General features: G+C 40.6%; 4 protein-coding genes across 4 annotated transcripts; 1 reads left to right on the top strand and 3 right to left on the bottom strand.

Moving 5' to 3' along the window:
• The first annotated feature begins 6 nt into the window (after positions 1-6).
• LOC116262315 (copper chaperone for superoxide dismutase, chloroplastic/cytosolic) lies at positions 7-3,647 on the top strand. The gene is made up of 7 exons (XM_031641562.2): positions 7-225; positions 320-388; positions 1,311-1,337; positions 1,833-1,905; positions 2,027-2,161; positions 2,443-2,666; positions 3,267-3,647. The coding sequence occupies exons 2-7, from the start codon at positions 341-343 to the stop codon at positions 3,522-3,524; spliced, it is 765 nt and encodes a 254-aa protein (XP_031497422.1). The 5' UTR covers positions 7-225; positions 320-340; the 3' UTR covers positions 3,525-3,647.
• A 387-nt stretch (positions 3,648-4,034) lies between these two features.
• On the bottom strand, positions 4,035-6,843 carry LOC116262314 (subtilisin-like protease SBT1.3). Its single transcript, XM_031641561.2, has one exon. It carries the CDS (start codon positions 6,477-6,479, stop codon positions 4,149-4,151), a length of 2,331 nt encoding a protein of 776 aa, XP_031497421.1. The 5' UTR covers positions 6,480-6,843; the 3' UTR covers positions 4,035-4,148.
• Positions 6,844-12,322: 5,479 nt separating this feature from the next.
• Positions 12,323-16,037, bottom strand: LOC116263423 (small nuclear ribonucleoprotein SmD3b-like). The gene is made up of 5 exons (XM_031643182.2): positions 15,820-16,037; positions 14,588-14,640; positions 14,452-14,518; positions 14,319-14,375; positions 12,323-12,646 (listed from the first exon to the last, which is right to left on the bottom strand). Exons 1-5 carry the CDS (start codon positions 15,976-15,978, stop codon positions 12,578-12,580), a joined length of 405 nt encoding a protein of 134 aa, XP_031499042.1. The 5' UTR covers positions 15,979-16,037; the 3' UTR covers positions 12,323-12,577.
• A 2,409-nt stretch (positions 16,038-18,446) lies between these two features.
• LOC116262005 (alpha-L-fucosidase 1-like) lies at positions 18,447-20,485 on the bottom strand. The gene is made up of 3 exons (XM_031640986.2): positions 19,730-20,485; positions 19,311-19,553; positions 18,447-19,241 (listed from the first exon to the last, which is right to left on the bottom strand). The coding sequence occupies exons 1-3, from the start codon at positions 20,263-20,265 to the stop codon at positions 18,539-18,541; spliced, it is 1,482 nt and encodes a 493-aa protein (XP_031496846.1). The 5' UTR covers positions 20,266-20,485; the 3' UTR covers positions 18,447-18,538.
• Positions 20,486-24,334: the final 3,849 nt, after the last annotated feature.

The following is a 24,334-nucleotide window of genomic DNA, read 5'->3' as shown; positions in this document are numbered from 1 at the left end:
ACGCACAATTTAGTTCAGGAACTTGTTCCAGTAAAGTTCACGATTTCGTCACATTTCCATCGGCGGAAAAAAACGAAAAAAAGATTCCCACGAAGGTGGAGGAAAGAAGGTGCTAGAAGAAAAGAGCGGCAGGGGAATGGCTTCCCTGAGTTCGCCGGCAGCAGCTTCTCTTGTTCTTCCCTTTGGCGCCGCGGCTGCGATCTCCTCGTCTCCTTTTTCCTCCAGGTATTCTTAAACCCTCCCTCTTGGTTTCCGCGTTCGGCTCTCGTTGACGAACTCGTTCATGCTTCTGTGACCTGTCACCTCCGAGCGATTGAAGACTCTGGCTGCCGCTGACCACATGGGAACTCCAACTTCAATGGCGGATCCCTCGGACCCTAAGGAAGAGGTATGGAGATTGTATCTTCTGTTCGAATAATACAGGTTCCGGAATCTATGGTTTTACCGCTTAAGAGATTTCGACGGTTTCCTTCTCAGACGCTCAAATGGGTTGTTATTTAACTGGGATTCGGTTCAGGATGGGATTCGATTGTAGGGTTTCCTGCGGTTGCGTTTGGCTATTAGGTTTACATTTTTGTGGATTCCTGTGGTCTAAGTCAATTGAAACTCGAATTTTGTCGATATCCTGTGATTTCATCTGACTCAATACATGAACTTTTGGTTTTCAATCATACTTTCTCATAGATTGTGGTAATTGCAAGTGAATCCTTTGTGAGTATACTGTCGGGGAACTATTATTAGTATTTCAAGATGATACCCCTGGAGGTAATGCTTGAAATTTACATGGCAATTGCGTTAAGTCTTAAGAAATCTTTGAATGGTTCCGGTGAAGTGGGCTTCTGTTTAGTATCTTAGATTCTGATGATTAAGAGACTGCAGTATTCCTTTTGTGCAGTTTGCTGTATCTCTTCATCAATTTTTTGGATCTCATTACTGTTAGGGATATCAGAAGCTATCTGTCACATTCACATGAATTTGGCAACAAGGATTGGCCTAATTTGCTTTGGATTGAACCAATAATTTTTTTCCTTGTTTAGCTTAGTTCTGCGTTATATTTCTCCAACTTCTGAACGATAAAAAAACGAGGCCACATCGACGTAGGAAGAGAAGCTTGGGTGTACTTAAGAAGAACGGAAAGTAATGAGGAATGTTTTCGTAGTTTTAACAATTGCTTGAAAGCTATAAAGTAGAAGCAGATATTCGCTGCAGATTGTTCACGCATACTCATAAATATGTTGTTTTTGACATCTGAACTCATAAATATGCCCTATGAGTGGCCTAACATAGTTTTGCTTGCTCTTTTCTTGCAGACTGAAGGAGTACTATCTGAGCTACTGGTAATTTACAACCCAGAAAGGAACTTTCTCTTCATTCCATTGAGTGTTTTTTCGTGAAGCAAATAGTTAGCTAATAGGTAATCCAACGATTGTGAAGTCTTGGTTAGTGATGATTGATATAGCGGAAAGACGATTCCCTGTTTTGTTCTTTTCCTGAGCCCAGGAAAAGTATAGCCGCTGAATTGATCTACTGCCCATCTCCGTGACCCAGGATTAGATTGGTATTTTATCTAATCTTCAAATCTATGTTTCAGCCGATATTTTTGTCAAAAAGAATTCGGCAATCTTTCATAAGTTTGCCTGTGACCTAATGCATCTGGGTGTCTCGAAACTATGCACATATGTGAATATTTTAAAACCTTGGCGAGGGCTTTATCCACTTTATGATTTGTGCGCTTTAGTATATTTTTCTTGGAGGCTTCAAGCCTTCATCTGCTGTTGGATGTCTTGATAAAAGTAAGTTGTCAAACTCCTGACATTCTTCTTTTCTCCCAGACGGAGTTCATGGTTGATATGAAGTGCGATAGTTGTGTTTCAGCTGTTAAAAACAAATTGCAAACAGTAGATGGTACGACTGTACATCACTTGGATTAACTCAAATTTTTTTTTATACTTCAGTTCCTAGCCTTCTTTTTACTCCCTTCGTCATGTATCACTTCAAGATCTATCTATTATTTCTTTTGTTGCAGGTGTCAGAATAGTTGATGCCGACATGACTAATCAACTTGTGAGAGTTCTCGGTTCTGCTTCTTTGAGGACTCTGACAGATGCTCTAGACCAAACAGGTCGTAAGGCTCGTCTGATTGGCCAAGGGAATCCCGAAGGTAAGCAATTCAGCTTAATATGGTCATATCAAGTTACTTTATAAGCTGTTTAAAGCGAACCGGTGAGATCATTAAATTAAGTTCTTCACTATATGGATGTCGTTAGAATCTTTCGTCTATTTCTGTTCTTGCATCTGTGACTTGCAAAACCCACTTGCTTCCGTCTGTCTACGAATGCACCCTTCAACAATGGCTTGGGAAAATTGTCTTATTTCGTAAAGCGTAACTGGTATAACTTCGTTGAGGTTTAAATCCTAAAATGCCACGTTATCATAGTGCAGATTTCTTAGTTTCAGCTGCTGTGGCTGAGTTTAAAGGCCCTGTCGTTCACGGCGTCGTTCGATTTGCGCAAGTAAATATGGAATTGGCAAGAATAGAGGCCAGTTTCAGCGGCTTGTCACCGGGTATACATAGATGGTCCATAAATGAATACGGAGATCTGACAGAAGGAGCAGCCAGCACGGGGAGGATGTTCAATCCTTCAAATGGGGGCATTTCCGGAGAGGTTAGTTTTGGCATTGTCTGCGGATACGATCTATATCTGTCTGTTTGAGATGCCGTTGCGATGGGAGGGATATTCTTCTTAAGTTTTTATATTGGAAAACGTACTGAGGTGCTCAGTTATGGATGGACTATCTTTATTCTTCTCATCTTTCTTATATGCCTATGGACGATCTTTATTCTTCTCATCTTTCTTATATGCCTTTGCTTGCATACTAGATCGAATAATCCTGCAAATCTTGGATTCAGTTAGTACTGTTATATACACAGAGAAGAAAACAACGCCTATTGCCAGAAGGATAGTTTTTGTATACTTGTGATTAACCTATATGTGCTTAGGTGCTGCCTTCTCGTTGGTCCATTCTGCTTTTCTGTTTGATTGTATACTTCCTTTCGATCGTGTTGCCTGTTCTTGTATTCTTCATTTCGCAGTCTTCTGGTTCAGAATTTGTTTGCATAACAGCTCAGGTTGGACAAATTTGCAAGCAACGGAGTCTGCTTCCATCTGATTCCTCTTAAAATCCCGTGCTAGATACCGGTGAAGATATGTTCAATAATTACCTCAATGAACTTCTGAAATAATATTTTCATATTATTATTCTAGGCTGTGGGTGACCTGGGAACACTGAACGTCAGCAGGGAGGGAGAAGCATTCTTCTCGGGCACAAAGAAGATGCTCCGAGTTGTTGATCTAATCGGTCGATCTGTCGTGGTATATGAAAGTGAGGATAAATCCAGCTCCGGGGTAGCTGCTGCAGTCATAGCAAGAAGTGCAGGTGTTGGGGAAAACTACAAAAAGATATGCACTTGCGATGGCACTGTCATCTGGGAATCAAGAAACAATGATTTCTCTTCCAGCTAATGCTGATTAATTCCTATTTGTAACCTCACTCGTCAAAGCAGCATAATGCTGAGGAACCAGTTGCGAGACAGACAATTTGTGTTATAATCCCCACTTTAGTTGGCATTGCTCGAAGTTCATGAATACTTGGCCTTCGGTAGTTAGCTTTGTTAATTTTAGAATGTGTTTCACTTCTATGTCTCTGCAACGCGAGTGAGTTCATGCGCATGCTTCCTATCATGCTTAAAAACTTGTTTCTATGGTTAGTATTGTGTGTGTATGTGCCCGAAGGCATTCATGTGCACTGGAAACATCTGTTTCTATGGTTAAATATACTGATGTTTGACTCAGAAGCTGTTTCAGTAGTTAGATATGTCGAATCTATCGATTCAGGAAGTCCATACTTAAATTGCTCAGTTGCACTTGGAGAGCTCACACGTTTCCAAGCTTGTAGGCTTTAAGCTGACATACCCTGATACGCAAAGAGGTTAGAACCTAAAGAGTTAAAAATTCAGCAACACTAACCAAAAAGAGCCAGCAAAAGAACACTGAAATGCATTGGAAGGAAGCAAGTTAGACACCAAGGTGGTCTAAGGAAGCGGGATACATATTGTTGCACCTGATTGAAACGGCAGTAAGAAAAGCCTAAGCTGGAGGAGTCCATGTGACGACGACTGGGCTTCTGACGTTGTGAACTCCATCGGTCCATGTCAACACACCAAATTGTGGCTCTGGTTGCAGCGCAACCGTGGCGAAGGTCACTTGGTACGACAGCTTCTGATACTTATTGGTGAATTGCAAGGTTCTCGGCTTAACTGTAATTGTTACACCTCTGATTGGTGCAATAGCAATGTGGTATCGGGAAGCAGGACTGCCCACATTGGTAACTGTCCTTTTGACGGTAATGACTGAGGTTGCAGGACGTTCCGGGAATGCGACGGAAATGGCCGGATAATTGAGGTCTCCGGGAGAGTTCCAGCCATGGTTGCAGGATAGGTTCGATGACTTGGCGAAGATTCTGAGCTCAGCAGGCGTCAACTTGATAGAGCAAAGCAAATTGAAGTAGTCTTCGGGGCCTATGTCATAAACTAGGCCGGGATCTAAGGCCTTGGATGGATCTATATGACCTGCACCGTGTTGGAAGGGTGTGGAGGAAGTGTTTGAGGCTGCGTCCTTCATGGGGTTGTGGGTGTTGTCATGAGAATAGGCAGTAGTCATTAGAGCAGATTTAATGGCTGCCGGACTCCATTTCGAGTGGACGGATTTAAGCAACGCAGCTATGCCGCTTACATGGGGGCATGACATGGAGGTGCCGGAGAGGATGTTGTACTTCACTCGCCTGTGGTCCTGGCGCAGAGTGGTCGGCCCGGCCTGTCCGCTCCAGGCGGCGAGGATGTTGACGCCGGGCGCAACCATGTCCGGTTTGAGTATCTCCGGAGTGACGAAGTTGGGACCTCTGGACGAGAATGCGGCAACAACAGGAGATGGCCTGATCCCCAACTTGGTTCCCTCAAAAGACAAGGTGGCTGTAGGACGTGGGCTGGTCCGCAAGTATCGCTTGATGGCATTTCCAGCGGTTTCGCCGACTGATGTGGCCGGAAGAAGGTGACAGTCTGCGACCAGTTCCTCCCCGTTCGATTCAGTGTTGGACAGGATCATTCCTATGCCGCCAGCTTCTTTCACCACCTCACCTTTTTCCACCCTCGGATTCATGCCTCTGTCGCAGAGTACAATCTTCCCGGCGACAGCATGCGCATCAAGAGAGCCAGGCAGGCACAGCGCGCTCGGTGTCGGGCTACTGATATTGTCGCCCATGTAGACAACAGGATACTGCTTATCAAAGGAGAGAACGCGCCGACCTCTGTAGAGGGAGACGCCGGAGAATATCCGGCCGTTGCCCAATTTCACAATAGAAGGGAAATCTCTGTCCATAGTGCTGGCGCCTATGGTTGCGATCCATGGGGCGACATTGGTCAGGCTACCCGGTCCTGGTCCGCCGTTGCCAGCCGAGCACGATACGAAGACCCCCTTCTCCATGGCTCCGAAAGCAGCAACAGAGAGGCTGTCCCTGTAGTAGGCGGAGACGCTGCCACCGAGCGAAATGGAGAGCACGTCAACGCCATCCGCAACCGCCCTGTCGATGGCGGAAAGTATATCTGAGCTGAAGCATCCGTTAACCCAACATACCTTGTAAACGGCAACTCTGGCTCCCGGCGCCATGCCTTTGGCAGTTCCAGAGGCGTAGCCGAGTAGGTTGGCGCCTCTCACCGGCACCCCGGCAACGGTCGCAGCGGTATGAGTGCCATGGCCGTCTTGATCCCTTGGCGACTTGAACTCTTCCTTCTCGTTGATGCTTCCGGTTGCAGCCTCATAGCCATTGAAAAATATGCGGGCACCAACAATCTTCTTGTTGCAGTGGCCGACGTTGAAGCCGCGGCCAGTCTCGCAGGCGCCCCTCCAGCGAGCTGGCCTTGCGGCCATGCCGCTGTCGTTGAAGCTCGGGCTCTCCGGCCATATTCCAGTGTCGAGCACTCCAATTATGACATCACGGCGAGATTTGACAGAGGCCCAGACGTCCCCGGCACCTCCGTTCCCTCGTTCAAGGCCTAGGAACTCTGGGCTCCTGGTTGTGTGAAGTTGGTAGACCGTCTCCGGGAAGATGGCCAATATACCTCGTTGGTTTTGAAGTTTCTCCGCTTCTCTCTCACTGAGCTTCGCTGCAAAGCCATGGAAAACATTTTCGTAGCTGTAGATAATCCGCTCATAGCCGTTCTTGAGATATGGCTCCTCTACTATTGAGCTCAGCGTGGCTGAGTACCAATCAAGATGATTGCTGAAGTCTTCTGGTAATTTAGATTTGTCTGCATGGATAACAAAGGTATTCCATGGAGTGTTGTCAGCGAGAACTGAACTGAAGGCACAGCAACAAGCAAGGCATAGCCAAAACCACCCGGTTGATGACCTCGCCATCGCCATCAACAGAGAGACAGAGACGGAGGGAGACGAAAGCCTCTTATGGTCCTCTGGATCTATTGAAGTAAAGGCAGGGGCACCCGTTGGTTGCTACGTGGCGAAAGTGGTCGGTCTCTTGGCGCCCCACCGACTTTGTTCACGGTTACTTTCGGGTTTTAATTCTTGTTTTCTGCGCAGGGTTTGGTGGGGGTTGCAGTTAACACGACTGGACCTACTGTGAGGTCGTGCCACCAAGTTCTGGTTCATTTTTAACCATGGTTGCAGGAGTCCTGTGTTGGGTTAAGTTTGCCGATCACAGTTTTTGTGAGTTCATTTCGCTTAGGTAACAGGTGTTTCGTTTTTTTCTTCATGTCATATAGCAGCAGATCTCGAATTTAGAAGCAGTTTGCTTACTTGACAGGTATCTCACTCTTCATTTAGGTGCCAAAACAATCTTAAATTTAAATTTCGAGACAAAACCTTCAGCCTCTTCCGCTTTCTCTCCTCTCAAATACACTACAAGCTTCCCAAAAGATTACTAGTCCTAGTACTACTTTCACATACATGACTTAATCCTTGGGTCCGACCATGCTTAGAGATGCTTCAGTTCTGCCATTTATCAAATTCCCTTTTCTCTCGTCTGCTCCCCGTTGAATCGTTTTAGGGAGAGTGATACTAAGGAAACGACTGCATTCAATGGCCTCGGCAGCTGAACAAGGCTTCAGTAATAACTGATGGGTGGTGGGTGGAACCCTCTTAAAAATTGTGCACGGCATCTCTTTTATCGCCCTTTTCCCACTCACCATCTCCTTTTCCCATCATCTTTTCCACAGCTCGGTCAGACTTGCTAGATCCCGGACCAATGAAACGGCGCTTGGTGCAGAGGCAAGAGAGTACTGAGAAACTGAAAGCGGTCCTTTTACTCAGGCGAGTATTCCGACAAAGAAAAAATGAAAATAAAAAGTGAAAGCTGCAAATATGCAGCTGACTGGGGAAAGAGCAAAACCATCTTAAGGAAGGCTGAGAAATTGGCTCTTTAGATAAGCTGGAGTTGCTTTAAAAAGTGTTCTCTTCATGAACGAATGCATGAAAAGTACGTGGCCATGACGGAAAGTGGTGGATATCGCTGAAAGGATATCACTTATTTAGGGTGGCAGTGCTAAAGTTGCTTCTGATTAGACCACTATGGGAAAGATAACCAAGTTGCTCACCTTAGTCACCTTTCCCCTTCAACCCTAATTCAGTTTCCGGCAGGTAAGACCGTAAGGGCAGGAGTTTCCCGTTTGCCTACTGAACCGGGGTCAGGTGCAATTTGGTTTATCAATTTATGCGCAATTATAGGTTAAAAATCAGATCTGTATAATGCTCTCTATCTTTTTTTTTTTTCTAACTTATAGATGTAAGAATCATGTTCAACAACTTAACCCACAGAGTTATGGAGAATTGGGGAGCCTTTGAACCTTTTTTTTCAGACGAGTACTTACCCGAAAGAATCATGTTGAAAAACAAGTTTTTTTTATCAGTTCCTTTAGATGCTTAACCAAAACTCTTAGTCTAGTGATTCTTTGGCCCTTATAAAGGCCCACTTGCGCATCAGAGATTGATCTGCGAGTTGATTTCTAAGTTTTAAGCTGAAATTGGAAGAGCAGTTGGGAATATTAAGTGTGTTAGAATCTAGAACATGTAAAAGAAAATTGGTACAGATTTGTTGCCTCTATCCTTAAGACTTTTTTTAACAAATGTTGTAGATAAGTTTATCGATATTGAGGTTCATATGTATATTTACAAGAATTGGTAAGTTCAGAAAGAAAAGAGTGCGTTTTTTCTCATGGATGTAAGCACTTTGGGCCAAACCACATTTATGTGAAGTCTCGCTCATCTCCCATGTCTCGCTTCTTTTTCTTTTTCTTCTGTGGATCAAACCATTTAATTTTCACGTGGTATCAAAGCCGGAGGTTCTTCTCGATTACTTGTTGTTTATTGATTAACATTTTCGTCTCCTTATTCCACACATTCCACAAAAATCTTCAGCAAATTCTTTTGCCTGCCTATGTTAAATGTCAAAATTTTGACATTTTTCACTTGATGCTTCAATTTTTTGGCCTTCATTAATATTCATCTTTGTTTGTTTCAAATTACAACGCATACCTTCTGCAGGTTTTTTTTATTAAATTTTATTTTTTGAATCGATTTAAAATATTTTAAATCAATCTAGATTATCTTAATTTACTTTTAAAAATAAAAAAGTAAGTTGACGAAAAGTGGCTTCACTGTTTTTTCAGAAAAACGAAAAGTTAATCATTGAAAGCAGTTCAAAGCCAGTTGTAATCAAGAGGAAATCTCCGGCGACAGTTGGTAGGCCAAGCAGCATCCATATAGAAGGACGCCAATGATGGCGCATCGTCAGGACTGTCCAGAATCACGCCGGTCCGGCATTGCAATAATGCCGGAGAGGCGCCTCTCCTTCTCAGAGCAGAGGCAAGTTGAATTTGTACTGGAGGGCACATGCTCATTAATGGCGATATCTTATATGATGACTGTTTGCAGGAGAAGGTGAAAACGTCAGTATCTTGAATCTTTAATCGTATTTGCAAACTTGGGAAAGAAGAAGCTTTGAATAGGTCCATGAAACGATGAAAATCATACTCGCGACCGCCGCTCCCTTTCTCCTTTTTTCCAACGATGATGGGTTTTACTCCTTTTTTTCAACAATGATGATGAGCTCTGCTCTCGATAAACGAAGTCAAATTTCTCGTTTAAGAAGAAAGAGTTCATGAAAGATAGATATGCATGTACTAAATCTCATGTTGTTATTGATTTCTTAGATCATTCATTCGTAAGATATATAAATATATTTGCATGTTTAAACAGATCTATACAAAAACAATTTCTTTCTTTCTTTTTTTTATATAAAATGAGTTTTAAAAGCAAAGGAATTCAAACCATTGTTTTTAAAACTTTATAAGCTTAGAATATTACATATTCAAAAGTATCTTTTTAACAAATTTATAATATTTTAAATGTGAAAACCACAATCGTAAGTAGAATATAAAAACCATTTGTAACAATATTAATTTAAACCAGAACTAACCTAATCCAGCAAAACCTTGCTTTAAACATGAACAAACCTACTGTTAAGTGTATAGCACATTTAAACATCCAAACACAATAAAACACTCAAGAGGCCTAAGCAGACAAGCCTGAAATCATCATAGAGGTGTAAAAAAGCGAAAACCCTCAGAAAGTGGTCTATACTTACTTTAACAAAAGCGGAAAAGTATAAAAAACCATAAAAAAAAAAAACATTTAAAGCCGGTTAAGAGTGAAAATCTCCGGCAACTTTGGTAGGCCAAACTGCACATGTAACAACAACAGACACTTCTTCAAAGACTGTAAACCTTAAAGTCTGTTCCTACACTGTGAATCTTAAAGTCTGTTCCTTTGAGCTTTCAATGAACATAACATAACTGGTCGGATTAGCAGTTAAATGAAACTTCCACCATCAATTTAATTCCTGTAGACACTGTATTTATATGCTATGAAAGGGGGCGCAGCGCCGTAAATGATGTCTATTAGATCTACACTCGTACCAAACAACCATACACGATGAAGGTAAAGAAGAAGAAAAAGATGGGAGAAATCTTCTTTCCATGATCATGGCCCCGACCCCTCTTACCTCTCCTACTCCCAAACCATCTACTACCATATTTTTTCCTTAATATAGTGGGATTTTTTTTGGCATGAAAAGTACATTTACGATCTATGATTTACATTTCAAGTAGCCTGAATTTGAGATCAGTCTGAGATTAGAAACATCTAGAGAACTTTGAAAATGAATAATGGCTCTGGCTGATGCTCAGGAGGACTACGTCGACCTGACCTGAAATGCACTGGTGAGGTACAGCAACAATGGCCCGCGAGCCAGCTGAAGGGACGAGGCGGTGGTTGTCCTCATGGGCACGTCAACTTTGTTGGCCGGAATGGACGGCACGTGCTCATTAATGCTCATATTTTACATGATCACTGTTAGCAGGAGAAGGTACCGTCCCTTACGTCATACATTCATCTAATGAGGACATCACTAGTCTTTATTGACAGTATTCATGGAAGCTTTAATTGCCTTTGCAACTTTTATATATATATATATATATAAAGCAAGGAGCGAAATATTCTTGTGTAGGTCCATGGAAATGATACTCACCACCGCTTTGTACTTTTCTTCTCCCGGAAAAGAAGCCAAGCTTTTTCTTTATTGAGAAACAGTTAAATGGAAGAACATATAGGTTGTGTTTGGGTGGATCTGAGATTAGTTGTAGCTTCATGGAACCGTAGGTATATCCTCTTTGATGAAGTCAAGACGTGGCTGGTCTTCTAAGACTACCGGATCCATGGCCCCCACCACTCTCGCTGAGTTTGATCTTCAACTTGCGATTGTTCAACTCTTCTCGCGTGTTAGAGTGGCGATTGGAATCAATTCCAGAAAAGGAAGAGACGCTTGCTTTGGAAGCTGTGCAGATCACTCTAGTTCTACGAGAGCAATTTTGCACCTCATTGGTGATATCCTCTTGTTCATCCCCAACTATAAGGTGTGAGCTCGTGTGCACTTGGAACACATTAACACCAGATGCAAGTCTTTTAGAACACTCTATCCAAGACATTCTCTTCTATAACAGAGGCTTTTCTTGTTACCACTGACATCTTGCTGTTGCTGTAGTGCATGCTTTTGATTCATATAGACAATATCATCGGAAGAAACCGCTTCACGTTTCATTGGTCTAACCGGGAGAGATTAGAGACAACTGCATGTATGTGAATCCTACCATGCATAATGCATTCATATATCTTAGCTTTTCGCAATCCCAAAGCTATAAATAACCTGAATAAAAGTACACGAACGATCCAACTCCAATGCCTTAAAAAAGGGGAAGGAACCTCACGGCCTTTCGGTCAAAGCACGCTATGGAACTGATTTTCAAGGATACACTTAACACTTAGCACTTCGTTTCAGGCTTTTTTGCTCTACAGGACGGCTTGCCATGAGATGGAAAGCCAAATGAAGATTTGAAAACCAAAGCTGTTGCCGTAAGATCATAAAACAAATGAAGATTTGAAAAAGCTAAAATTAGGTGTCACAACGGACTGGAACAATCAAAGAGAAGAACATCCTGTTTTGGCTTGAAAATTTCTCCCTTTCTCTTGCCTTGCCATCTTACTACAGTGATTCCTGTTTTTACTAAAAAGAAAAAAGAGTAAAAAGGAGAAAAACATAAAGCACCACCGTAGTGTGATGATGAAGACAATGGTTGCAGAACAAAAATCACCAAAGTCCTAGTTTTCCATCAAATCTCTCATAAACTAAAGATGTTGGAACTTTCATGTACCTATACGCTCACTCTAGCCTGCTGATGTCTGATTCTCCTCATTGAGATGTTTTCCCCTCCCAACCACCATAAGTCAAATCCACCGCCACGGAAACTCTAACCTAAATACAGATATCATGCATAGAGAGGGAGAGAGAGCAACATCCAAGGCAAGCGTAACCTAAAACATGGAAATGCGAGGGCATGATTCTGAATGAAAACTAGTTTTCTTCATTCATTATTCAATTTATAGTTCAAGATAGCAAGAGAACAATTGACATCAGGTGAGCAGCATCGACCACACACTTTGGTCCGTCTGCCTTATCAATATACACTTGATGATAAGTGCCAAGTAAATGAATACCTAATGGCATTTCACCTTGTTAAGTAGAAGCACCAGGTGACCTGGTCTGCACCTGGTAGGAAACACATGGTCTTGAACCACGTAAGAATAATGAGATGGAACCATGTGATTCTGAAATGAAAGCGAAACAAACATGCCCTCAGTTGATAAATCAAGGGAACATTTTCAAGTTCATTACTTTTTTCATTCTATTGTAAAGGAGGTGATCTCATCAATGTTTGCAGGTCAACTGTTCTTACAAACATGAAAAAACATAACCACTTGTGAAAGTAAAGAAGAAATTATCTAAAGTGAACAACCTATTGACACCAATCTGTCACAGGCATGAGCAGACTGGTGAAGGACGAAATGGCCGCCAAACCAATCCAGGTTTGACAAAACCAGCTTTCTATCAGCACTTATCTCCTCACTGGTGGTGCAGCACCCCTACCAAGAGCAGCTGGGGCAGCACGGCCTGCAGCTTGTGCCTGCACAAACTCGGTCATATTAGTCTAGCGACTCCTCACAACCAACCCATTCAGTCTAAAATGGATGTTAAAGAGTAAGGCATCCAAACATCAAATAACAGAGTAGATGAATAATCAATGCAAAGTCCAATTAACTGATAGATAATCAAATAAAAACTGACAAACTTGTTAATTTTGGACTGAAAGAGAAAAAGAACAAAGAGAAAACAGCAATTTATCAACAAAAGTCACTGCTTATCAACAAGCACTACATTAATGAGAATAATTGATATTAACTGATGTGTCTCACAAACTGTAAAAATGGGGTTCATTGGTTCATCGCTGCACCAACTAAGCTAATCCCCTTTACTAGTCTAGAGAATGTGACAGCACAAAGTCATACTCTAGAAGGATCCTAAAAAAAAAAAAAAAACAAATTGAAAGTGACAGAAACACCGAATTTCCAGAAGATATTCCATCAATAAATGTAGGGCAACATGAATCAAATACTATTGTGAGCAACAGACACACTGAACGTGCTTATACAACTGCCTTGTGGACACCATCATCTTCATTAATCTTTGGTAGCATTTAACTGCTCCGGCTCTTGCTATACTATAACGAGCTGTGGAGCCTTATAACCACTGACCAACATCAATAGCTGAAATTTCCACAATGGGAAGAGGAGAAAATCCGATCTTATTATTCTATATGAGATTATTTTATGAGAGGCACTACCACAAACAAATCAAGGAAGGCAGAACTAAAGTCTTCACAACTGAGTCATGTCTCTGAAGTCTCCGACGGGGGGCTTATTAATCAGCCTATGTCACTGCAAGTTTCTCAAACAAAATACTTCAATGCTCCACCCATGAACAGTTGCACTAAAGTCTTCACTGCATGATTTCCTCTAATGGACTTGTGCCCAGGAAGTTTGTAACTTTGTACATCCCCAAACCACTATTTTCCAACAATTATGCTGATTTCAGCAGATCTGACATCTTAAAACATGAAAGTCCCCAGTTTTAAGGACAGAAAAGTTAAAAAAGTGAAGCTTCAATATGTCCAACCAATGGGCCAAAACAAACTACTATATTGAAAGAGAAGAACTGCTAGGATTTATTCCCCTTCAGAGCCACGTGGCCAAAAACATAGGCAGAAATCAGTGACTTAACTTCAAGTTAAATGTTGACGCAGTTGGTCCCATGAGAAATGATATGCTCATCATTAGTCCCATTAGAAATGATATGCTCATCATTTTCCTTGAATATGTCAATCCTTACAATAGCAGTCAAACTTACCAAATCCTTTTCCATGGATTCACCTAACATTTTATATACATGTTAGACAAGTAAAAACCTTGGATAGGAAGAATGAAACCAATTTCTCAAATATCTGCGTGTTTTAGGAACAATGATCACACTTTTTTTTTTTGCCAAAAATGGAGGAAGCAAAAACACGTGCACCTAGACAGAAAACAGGAATCACTTGGAATCTCAAAAAGAATTGAATATCCTAACCTGGATATGTATTCCAATTATCTTAAACATGCAAAAAAGCATTAGAATCTTTGAGCCATCAGTAAAGAAAATATAAGACTTGACAAAAACAATACAGATGCTTCAATTCAAGTTCTCCATTAGACAAAGGGTATCGGAAATTATCCACATCATTGTAATGAAAGATGATTTACCCGTGCACGCATTGCAACCGCACGGCCACGCCCAACACCCAGGGATGAGCCTTTTCCCTGTACAAATTCAAGTTATGACCAAATCAATCGATAATCACACCAAGTGATGCCTAGCAAGCACTAATATGCATACCCTGATTCGCGCATCAAGACGCTTGAACATTGGTGCATTCTTTAGCATATCAGGTATGATCATAAACCTGCACAAAGTTTCAGTGTATGAGATTACAGTTACAAAGGAATAGCATCTTAAGTACTTTGAAACCAACCTGACTTTGCTACCACGAATGAAAACATGCTCCAACTGTGACATCCTTCCATCCTACCAAAAGAGAAGATAATGTTCAACAACAGATATATGCAATTTTATGTAAAGGGTACTCAGATCAATAGATAAAAATTGTCTATTTATATGTGTTCACAAACGAAAAGATGGTTGAGTGCTGATCTGCTCTTATCTATGAATGGAAATCCTGAAGATGAAAATGTTTGCGGACATGAAATAATACAAATAACAGACATCGGAAATAACTCAACGAGTGCCTATTTCTCCATGGATCTTCAAGCATCTTTGTCAGTGCCACATTTCAAATAGATAAAAAAAGGACATTGCATTCATCCTTCTCTCAGGAATCAGGGTATAACAGGTGGTTCGTGCATGCAGGAAAATGGCCCAGCTCTCTTTAAGTTGACGACACCAAGGTACCAGAATAAAATCATTTTTAACACCATGAAATTGACCTAGTTCAAACGCCACAAATTTCTTTAGTTACAAAGCGAGACGAGAAGTTGGTACGAGGTAACAACTAACAGGTACATTCTTTTTCCAGGTCTCTTTTTCATTCAGACAACCATCTGTGCCGTCTGAATGATCTAAACCTCATTGTTCATATCCAATTCTGGACCAGCTTCCCATGATAAACCATACCAAGTTCTGCTTCTCCAAAGTCCCACAGTCCCACTTATCCCGAACTGCGAAACATTCTCACCTACAAAAGCCCCAGCGAAACCCTTCTACATTCTTTTCGTTTTCCATAACAAGAATCAAAAAGCAACCAACGCCTCAAATTAGATGAGGGGCAAAAAAACATCACCAGAAATTCGTATATTTCAGAACCACACTACGAGTCATGCATATAAACTCATCTCAACCTTGCAAAACCATCAGAACACTTCCAATCGCCAGAACAGCATAGACTTCCTACCAGATTTTCGTCGGGAACATCTATCTCTCTCAAAAGTGGCAAACCCTGGTTTGTTTATTCTGCCCCACGAAGGGTTGTCCCAACTTATCCCCACCTGTTACGGAAGTAAGTTCACCACAAATAACCGAAACAGCAACACTTCCACAACTTGACGGGGAGTTAATAAGCATACAAAAAGCTTTTCAATATGCTCCACGGCGGAGAAAGAGAGACCATTACGGATCTACTGGTTAGTGTACGGAGAAAAGTAAAAAAGGAGACAACAGGAGAAAAAAGGGAAGAGAGAATGAAGAGACCTTCGCAGTGTAGGTGATGTTCTCGAGTTGGCAGTTCCAATTGTCCTCGCATTCGATCATGGACCCTCTGTAAAGCTCGCCGCTCTTGAGCTCCACAGTCACTATATGCCCCGCCGCCTCGTGGAGCAGCTTCACCGGGATGCCTAAACTTCTGCTCATCCCTCCCTTCCTCCCTCTCCTCCTCCTCCTCCTTCTTGCCCTTTTTTTTCCCTCCCGAAGAAAAATGAGAAAGAAAATCAAACCCTCGCTAACCACCCAAGAAGCAAAGGAGGGGCCATTTAGAGAGGCGGCTTTGCGTGCGGGTGGCCCTTGTGTAATTTAAAGGACAGAATGATCTAGAGCGTTAATTTGTTGAGATGAGGGGTTATGTTGGGCCGAACGGAATGTCCTTCCCTTCGGCGAGAAAGAACGGAGTTGTATTTTATGCTACAAATTAGACACCCAATCAAACTATTTCAAAAAAGTTGGATATGAAAAAAGAAAATAATAATAGCCTTACATTAAAAAAAAATTAGATTCGCTTGAAATTTGAGAAATGTCTTCGGATTTGGATTTGTTTTCTGTTTTAAATAAATATCCAAACGAATTCATATTTCAAACCGGGTTTAATTTTAAATAAATATTTTATATCCTTCGCTGGATTTGGAGTATGAATATGATAAATCGACATTCCTATCAACAAAATCATTTTCCATTATGCCTTCAAGTAATGATTGAGTGCGATCAACAACATTTTTCAGAAACATGCTTCGAAGGGCAAAACTTGTATAATGTTTGAAATGCATCTACAATTTCTTCTTTGTGTTTGAATTATTGGAAAGATCGATCTAATCAGCTCATTTAGATTTTGAGTGAGCGAGAGGTATTAATCTCACCACTCGAAAAAGACCCGAAGGCCCCCTTCGATGTCATGAACTGCATACCCTTCAACTTTAATTAACGAGTATACCAGTTCAAATATGAAGTGGAAACCGATACAACGGGTGAGTAAAATACTCAATTCCTCTCACTGCAAACTCATATTTTCATTTTTTTTCCTTTTTCTTTTTCTTTTTCTCCTTTCTATTAGTAAAATGACACATGTCCTAGAAACAGAGAGAGAAAACAAACACACTGCTTTAACTCTTTCTTTAAACGAAGGTCCAATGCAGTCTTCCTAGGCACAATAGTCTATATATTCTCCATCAGATAATAAACCCAACGCATCATACTTGCAGTCCCAAAGCATCGTAGCATCATAAAAATGACTCTTAGTCTGTGGCTAAGCTAGAAAATTTTGGCAGATCGGCACTAACCGATCTCTAACTAGAAAAATGAATGATTAGGAGCACTAACTAGGTTTGGTGTAAGCACCACATGCAACTAGACCTAGCTGATCCTAGGTTCAGTTTAATTACAATGTAAGATTTCAGGAACTGGCATGAACAGTGAACCTATGCTAGTCACACAATAGCTCTCTGTAACTGTCCTTAGCATGTGATCTCTCACTATTTAGAGGACGATAAAGAATCATGTTAGAACTTAATTACAGGATCAAAATGTTTTTTTTTTTAAGTTTCTATAGCAATTTTAGCACCATTTAAAATGGCTAACGTATGACCAACCACAAATTGTTCAAGCATCTCATCTTGGGAAAGTAGGTGTTAAGTTCATCGCTCTTCTATCTACACATGGCGTAGAAAGGTTCATTGCGTCAAGCTCCTCGACAATGGAAAACAACTCATTTCCTATGTTAAATTTAACATATGGGCCCGTTTAAATACATAGAACTTTAATTCAAATTTGGTAGAAAGTTTCAAATAGAAACAAATACTGAACTGCAGTGCCGGGAGTTTAGGGCCATTATGAACCTTTTGTACCAGTATAAAAGTTTCACCTAAATAGGTAAAACTTTAGTAAAGAGAAAAAAAATTTTGCCGGTCAGCTTCTCAACGCCTAGAACAAAAGTTCCATGAAATCAAACAAATGGGGTAAAATGGAAGGTGGAACAAAAATTCTACCATAAAAAGTGCCCAGTACTGTTTAGTTTAATGTATTCAAACGGGCCTAGAGAGTCGTTTCTCTGATAGAATGTGCAGGAATGCTGATGCTTGCATGCCTAAGAAAGCGAATTATGGGTGAACAAAGGAGACTAGACCTTTTAAGAGAGTGCTGCATATTATCCCTACTTTTTTCCACAACCGCTTTTGCCTTTGTCTTAAAACTGACTTTCTTCTTCAAATTACACAGAATTTAAGCAAAGAAATGGGCAAAAGTTTATGAAACAAATAAGTTTCAAGGTACATTTTCTTCAGAAAGACTCCACTGCAACCAGACGGTTCCAATCAAACAACTGGTATGAACAGTTTTTCCTGAAAGGAGCTTCGTGTTCGATCATTCATGCCACAATTACTTTCGTTTTGGAATGAAGGAAAAAAAAGTCATGCTAATGGTTTTTCTATTCCCCACCTGCAAAATTATCAGAGAACTCCTGATTTTAGAACACCAAGGTGCATGTCTCATGGAAGAAAAGTAATATTTCCTTATCTTTGCCATATTCTTACTAGTTAAAATAGAGATCAGAACTACACGTCCTGGATATTTGGTGCCATAAATATGGGCATGGAAGCAAGTCATGTGCGCGATCATGCATGAAAGATCGATCATTTTCTTCCCCATTTCTTACCAGATCACAGTTTATTCCCGCCAATCAATCGTGAAATAAGAATGAGAACATACCCTACAACTTCTGACCCTTGGAATATGGATCGAAATGAAGACCAATTGAAGCAATCAATGGCAATCTCTTAGCCTTGGCGACATGAATCCTCACAGCGCAGGCTTCGACCACGGACCCTAGTCTGTGCAGCCTCTTGTAACCAACGGTTGTTCCATTGGCCACCATTGTACCACTGTGCCGGGCACCCTCTGTTCCTGCGTCGGTAAGCTCTGCATACACTTCATGTCTGACGATTCTCTGTCCTAATGTGATAGGTTCTTGTACCCTCACCACATTGAACTTCACCGGCTTAGAGAATCTCAGTTCAATCCAGGGGTTCTCGTCGGAGTTGGCCGGTGACCAGTATGACTGTAAATCATTGTTCAGAACATTACCGGCTGAAAACCCTCCATTCTTGCCTCCTCTTTGGCTGCTGCCTTTAGCGACCGCACCCTTGATCAAGTTGACCAAGAATATGGTTGCTAATGCAGATCTGAACCCCATTAGTCTATCAATGTCTGTCTTTGAAATTAAACCGTCCGAGTTCGGTGGCACATTGAGCAACAGCACACAATTCCTTCCAACTGAAGTATAATAGATCTCCAGAAGCTCATCCAATGGCTTGGCTGTCTCGTTCCTATGCCAGAACCAACCATTTCTGATAGAAACATCACACTCTGGAGGAATCCAATCTCTACCGTTTTGGTCACCGGTGTTTAAATACCTGCAGTGGAACTCATCATCAGTTCATGATTTGGAATTTGCAGCAAGTACTGAAACGAAATTAGCATACCCAATTATACTGCCATCTCCAATTTTGAGAGAAGTTCTATTGATAGGAGACCAAGAAGTAATGCCAGCTGTGCCTGTTTCACCACCAACCCATCTGATATCAGGGCCGGCGTCAGAAAATATGTTGATGAAACCTTGCATTTGGTTGACCATGGAGAACCAGTCATCGAAATAGTAAGTCATGTTTTTGGCGTTGTTGCCTTTTGCTCCGTCGAACCATACCTCCGAGATACGACCATATTGGCTGAAAATTCAGAAGAGCAGATTTAGATTTAGTGAAAGTGAGGCTGTCGAAGCTTGGTGAGTTCATTCAATGGCAGTTCCAAACAGAGGAAGGATTCTGGAAGCCTTCCTGCATTTAGACAAGCCATTCACGGGTTTCATTAGATTTTGTGCCAAAGAAAGCTGTTAATCCCATACCCATTTAGTAATTCCTGAAGCTGACCCATGTAATACTCGTTGTATCCCAATTCAAGCCCATAGTTCTTCTCATGGCGATCCCAGGGAGAAAGATAGAGGCCGACATCTAAGCCTCTAGCTTGAGCTGCATCAACAAACTCTCTAACAACATCGCCACAGCCATTCTTCCATGGGCTGCTCTTTACAGAATGATCAGTGTACTTGGACGGCCACAGGCAGAAACCATCATGGTGTTTAGCAGTAAGGATTACCAGAGAGAACCCGGCGTCTGCGGCTACTTGGGCCCACTGGTTTGCATCAAGAGAAGATGGATTGAACAGCTTCGGGCTCTCATGTCCAGTTCCCCACTCCGAATCTGTAAATGTGTTCATTCCAAAATGGAAGAACATGATGAGCTCCCTCTGCTGCCATTTTAGCTGTGCTGCACTTGGCACGGGAAGAAGCGGCAATGGAGGAAGAACAGAGTTACGCCTGGCTAGCACTAAGTCTAGCAGTACACTAAGGACCAAGACTAACGAAAACCACAATATCGACATGATAAAAACTTGATTCAATAGTTCACAAGAGAAATCCTTATGTTATGTCTCTCTCAACAAGAGTTTCACAACAAACAATCCGAACAATTCAGTTCAAATAAATAAAGAGGATCAGGAAGGAGACTAAGAAAAACTAACAGAGAGAGAACAATCCAACGATCAGAATGGTCGATCAATTCTGAAGAAAAGAATGAAATGCAGAAAGGCTCACGGGTTAGCATGCACGTTAATCGAATCAATACTGCCTATTTACACAGTTTTTATAGTACACAGGCGACTGAGCTGTCGCCTCAAGATTGGCGTGGCCTGACGTTTTCCTGCCACAGGAATCGAAAGAGAAACTGCCAAAAACCAACACCACTTTTTAGGATGATTTTTTTGGATCTGAAAAGATAATGGTATTGTCGACGTTTCACCAAGTAACATATACTTCAGAAAAACGTTTTAGAGAGATGAATGAATTCTAGTTTCTTTCCCCTTCACACTTCTTTTCCATAAGATCTCTACAGAGATTGAAAACTCTCTTGGCTCATTGAATTGCTTAATCCAGAATCTGCAAATACCAAAATTAGCTCGGACTTCCTGAAATATAGTAGCAGATATCAGTACGTTTCTTGTGAAAATGACATTTAAAAAAATAGTGATAAATAGACGAATCACGTGATTAATTCAGATATTCTTTTACATTTTCTTAATCTACGCTATTTTATTTTCATGATCAGTTGCAGTAAAGTTGTCGAAAAATCTGGTATTGAACAACTAATCCCTACTTGTGCATGCGTAGAAAATGTCAGTTTTCAAATTAATAGCAAAATATTTTCAGTTTCATCATGTTAAAAATAAAACATCCGGCGCTAATGGAGGTATTGAACATTATTGGAAATTTAGGTGCAACATGTGCCTACCCTTTGCATATGTGGATTGATCAGATGTTTTATCTACTGCGACTTTTTTTCTCCTGTTGAGGTAAGAATATCACTTTATGAATGTCCCATGCTCTTTGCTAATGTTTGAATGCATATGGTCTCCGATGAGAGCATATTTGAGACAAGTCTCAGATCCAATTAGCAACGGTTCCTTAGATCTCTTGTTTCGGAGATCCGTGAATTATTGCAACAAGGATGTGCAACTCATTCATCTTTAGGACATAAATTAACTATAGTAAGAATCTCAATGTCAGACTCACACTTCTCGAGGCACAAAATGTCATAGTTAGTATCCTGCTTCTTAGACATATATGCAAATGGTAGTGTCAGTGGATACTAAGCACAGCCCATGAATGATTGCAACAAGGATATGCAACCTGTTCATCTTTTAGATGCATAAAAAGATGTGTTTCAGGAGACCCTCAGTTTAAGTGGTTGGATTTTAAATATGCTACATGTTAAAACTGAGGTATTAGAGGGTGGAGCGGGGTCCGACCTTAAATCCATGGGACCTCAGATCACCACGGATCTCAGGTCCACGGTGAAGCAAACGGAACCTAAATTAACTACAGTGAGAATCTCAATGTGACTTCGTCATACTTCTCAAGCTCAAAATCTCATAGTTAGTATCCTGCTTCTTAGACCTACATGCAAATGGTAGTGTCAATGGATCTGAACTAAGCACGACCCATTATACCAACTCTCTCTCTCTCTCTCTCTCTCTCTCTCTCTATATATATATATATATATATATATATATATATATATATATATATATATATATATATATATATATATATATATATATATATATATAGACACACACACACACACACATATATACACATATATAGAAAGGTTGTGTGGTCTAGAGAACAATGAAGAGGCAGGTGAATAAAGCTGGGAAAGCAACTGAACTCGAGCACTATGAAAAGTTTTTCCTTGTGGTCGTCCCCTCAACTCACCTACTCTTGGCTGGTTTCAACTCCAATGGCGCTTGTGGAATTCCATACTGTAAAGGTTGAAAGTTAAGTGCGATCCTAGTGGCTCTGTCCCCTCCTCTCTTCGTTCACATTCTTTCCTGTTCTGTTGGCTTTACTCTCCCATGTCTTGTTTTGCTAGAAACAGCTACTGACATTCATGTGCAACCAAATGATGATATTGGCGTGCCAATAAAAGAAAGAACATTAAATGTTCATTTACAGGTTCGATCGGTGCCCCTTTTTTCCCGTATATATGAAACCTAACAAGAATTCTGAGGGCACCCCTAACAAGGGATTGTAAAAGGATTATGTTTTATGTAATGGAAATGACCAAAACACCTCTGCAGTTAAATGCAAGAGCCCTCCCCCAATAAGGGCAAAAGTGGAATCTGAAAAAAAATACAACTCATAAAAATACCCAGATACCAAACTTATCTCAAGATGCGATTGTCTGGGTCAAAAGATGCGCGCAGCTTACAGTCTGGCGCATGGTTTCATGTACAATTTTTCTAAATGAAATCTCACGAGCACAAATTTTTAAAAAACTTTTAACCCGTAAACGAATATTCGAGTGATATGTCACTCCATAAAAATAATCTATTGTTTGACTATAGTAATATAGGCACTTAAAATTTTTTTACGAATGTTAAAATAATGCACGGAACTTTTTCCCTTTTTATTTAATGATAGATCGTAAAATAACTGACTGCATGTAGAGAGTGCGCGTTTGGAACCCATTCCTTGTAATTGGGTTGGCTTTGGTGCAAAAGCTGATTAATTTTTAGCGTTTTGTGTGATTTCTTTTCAACAGAGATGGAGATTTTGATTTAGGGATTTCAATCATAAGTCCCTTTTTCGATCATAAATCTTATTTTCCCAGTACAAAAAGGTAAAATAAGAATTTCAAGTATATATCTTGAGTCCAACTGAAGACCCTCAGCTTTATGAACCATGAATTCCACAATGGTACTTTTATCACATTAGCAAAAACATGCCACATCAAATCCATAGGTTTTAAATCTAAAGTAATTAAATGTCCTTAATTGCTTTGTCATAAACTTTAATTATGCCAATTATTGGAAAACAGGCTTTGTTAAGAACTTTAACTCCGAAGACTAATTTGGAATGGTTGAGAATTTGTACTATCATGAGACAATGAATACGTCAATAGCCCATAAGTTAGGGCTGACATATAAAGAAGCCCTGCTCAATATTTCAAACATTGAAGAAACGACAGTAAACTGTTGCAGAAGCTCGTCGGAAAGAAGGAACTAGGAGAACGAAGCTCCTGCAGCATTATAGAGATGATCCAGTCCTCAAGTTTATTATGCTAAGGGCTTGATCCTTTCGAGTTACTCGTCATTGGGAAAATTATTTTGAGTGCATCAACTATTATATAATCCACAGTGTAAAAAAGTGTTAAAGAAAGAATTGAGAATATAACAGTCTATACTAAAAAAATGAGCGAGTTCCATCACATTCCTTGTCCGTGATTCATGATGCGGTTTAAAATTAATTAAGTCCTGCTTACTGAACCAACCATTTTAATAGTTTCTCACTTTTCTCAGGAACGACAACATGAAGAGAGGTGATTATTATAAAAAGATAAAAAGTAAACACACATATAAAATAACAATGAAAACAGAAAATAAAAAGAGTTAATAGAAATTCCCAAACACCACCATCCCTGAGGTCCATGGCCTAAAAAATTGGGTGCACATGACCCCTAAGACAATTGCCTACCACAGGCATTAAATTACCTTTATAATGAAACATTGATGAAAACGCAAGGTCGCATCCCATGTGAAGTCAGAAAAAAAAGTTGCGCAACCTAAAAGCGTTTGAACCCCTTATTGAACCTAGTATTGCAAAAATGAAAAGTTGAATCAAAGCCGCTAAGTTGGTCTTGTGGTACCAGCAGATTCAGCTGAATCATGAAGAATATATATATATAGAAAGAGAGAGAGAGAGGGTATGAAGCTTGACACCCTTGTATCTACTGGTGAATGAAATCCAGTAGCCACTTATGACATTTGAATTGGCTGATCCAGGTTGATTTTTACAGCAATATCGAAACTCATATTTTCAACTTCCTTTTTCAGAAAACCAGAGGTATATTTCATATCAAAAAGACAAAAAATCAGAATACCAAACATTTTA

The sequence above is a fragment of the Nymphaea colorata genome, chromosome 10 (assembly GCF_008831285.2).
Source record: "Nymphaea colorata isolate Beijing-Zhang1983 chromosome 10, ASM883128v2, whole genome shotgun sequence".
Taxonomy (NCBI): domain Eukaryota; kingdom Viridiplantae; phylum Streptophyta; class Magnoliopsida; order Nymphaeales; family Nymphaeaceae; genus Nymphaea; species Nymphaea colorata.
Note: the sequence above shows the minus strand (reverse complement) of the source record. Positions and strands in the feature narration are given on the sequence as shown.

What these genes read in the sequence shown, in the direction of transcription:
- LOC116262314 (XM_031641561.2), bottom strand. Translation starts at nt 6,479, where the DNA reads ATGGCGATGGCGAGGTCATCAACCGGGTGGTTTTGGCTATGCCTTGCT.
- LOC116262315 (XM_031641562.2), top strand. Translation starts at nt 341, where the DNA reads ATGGGAACTCCAACTTCAATGGCGGATCCCTCGGACCCTAAGGAAGAG. An exon ending in CAAATTGCAAACAGTAGATG is followed by an intron (nt 1,906 to 2,026) that starts GTACGACTGTAC and finishes CTTTTGTTGCAG; the next exon opens with GTGTCAGAATAGTTGATGCC. An exon ending in ATGGGGGCATTTCCGGAGAG is followed by an intron (nt 2,667 to 3,266) that starts GTTAGTTTTGGC and finishes TTATTATTCTAG; the next exon opens with GCTGTGGGTGACCTGGGAAC.
- LOC116263423 (XM_031643182.2), bottom strand. Translation starts at nt 15,978, where the DNA reads ATGAGCAGAAGTTTAGGCATCCCGGTGAAGCTGCTCCACGAGGCGGCG. An exon ending in ACATCACCTACACTGCGAAG is followed by an intron (nt 14,641 to 15,819) that starts GTCTCTTCATTC and finishes CTCTTTTGGTAG; the next exon opens with GATGGAAGGATGTCACAGTT. An exon ending in GTCTTGATGCGCGAATCAGG is followed by an intron (nt 14,376 to 14,451) that starts GTATGCATATTA and finishes GAATTTGTACAG; the next exon opens with GGAAAAGGCTCATCCCTGGG.
- LOC116262005 (XM_031640986.2), bottom strand. Translation starts at nt 20,265, where the DNA reads ATGTCGATATTGTGGTTTTCGTTAGTCTTGGTCCTTAGTGTACTGCTA. An exon ending in CTTCAGGAATTACTAAATGG is followed by an intron (nt 19,554 to 19,729) that starts GTATGGGATTAA and finishes CTGAATTTTCAG; the next exon opens with CCAATATGGTCGTATCTCGG. An exon ending in GGAGATGGCAGTATAATTGG is followed by an intron (nt 19,242 to 19,310) that starts GTATGCTAATTT and finishes GTTCCACTGCAG; the next exon opens with GTATTTAAACACCGGTGACC.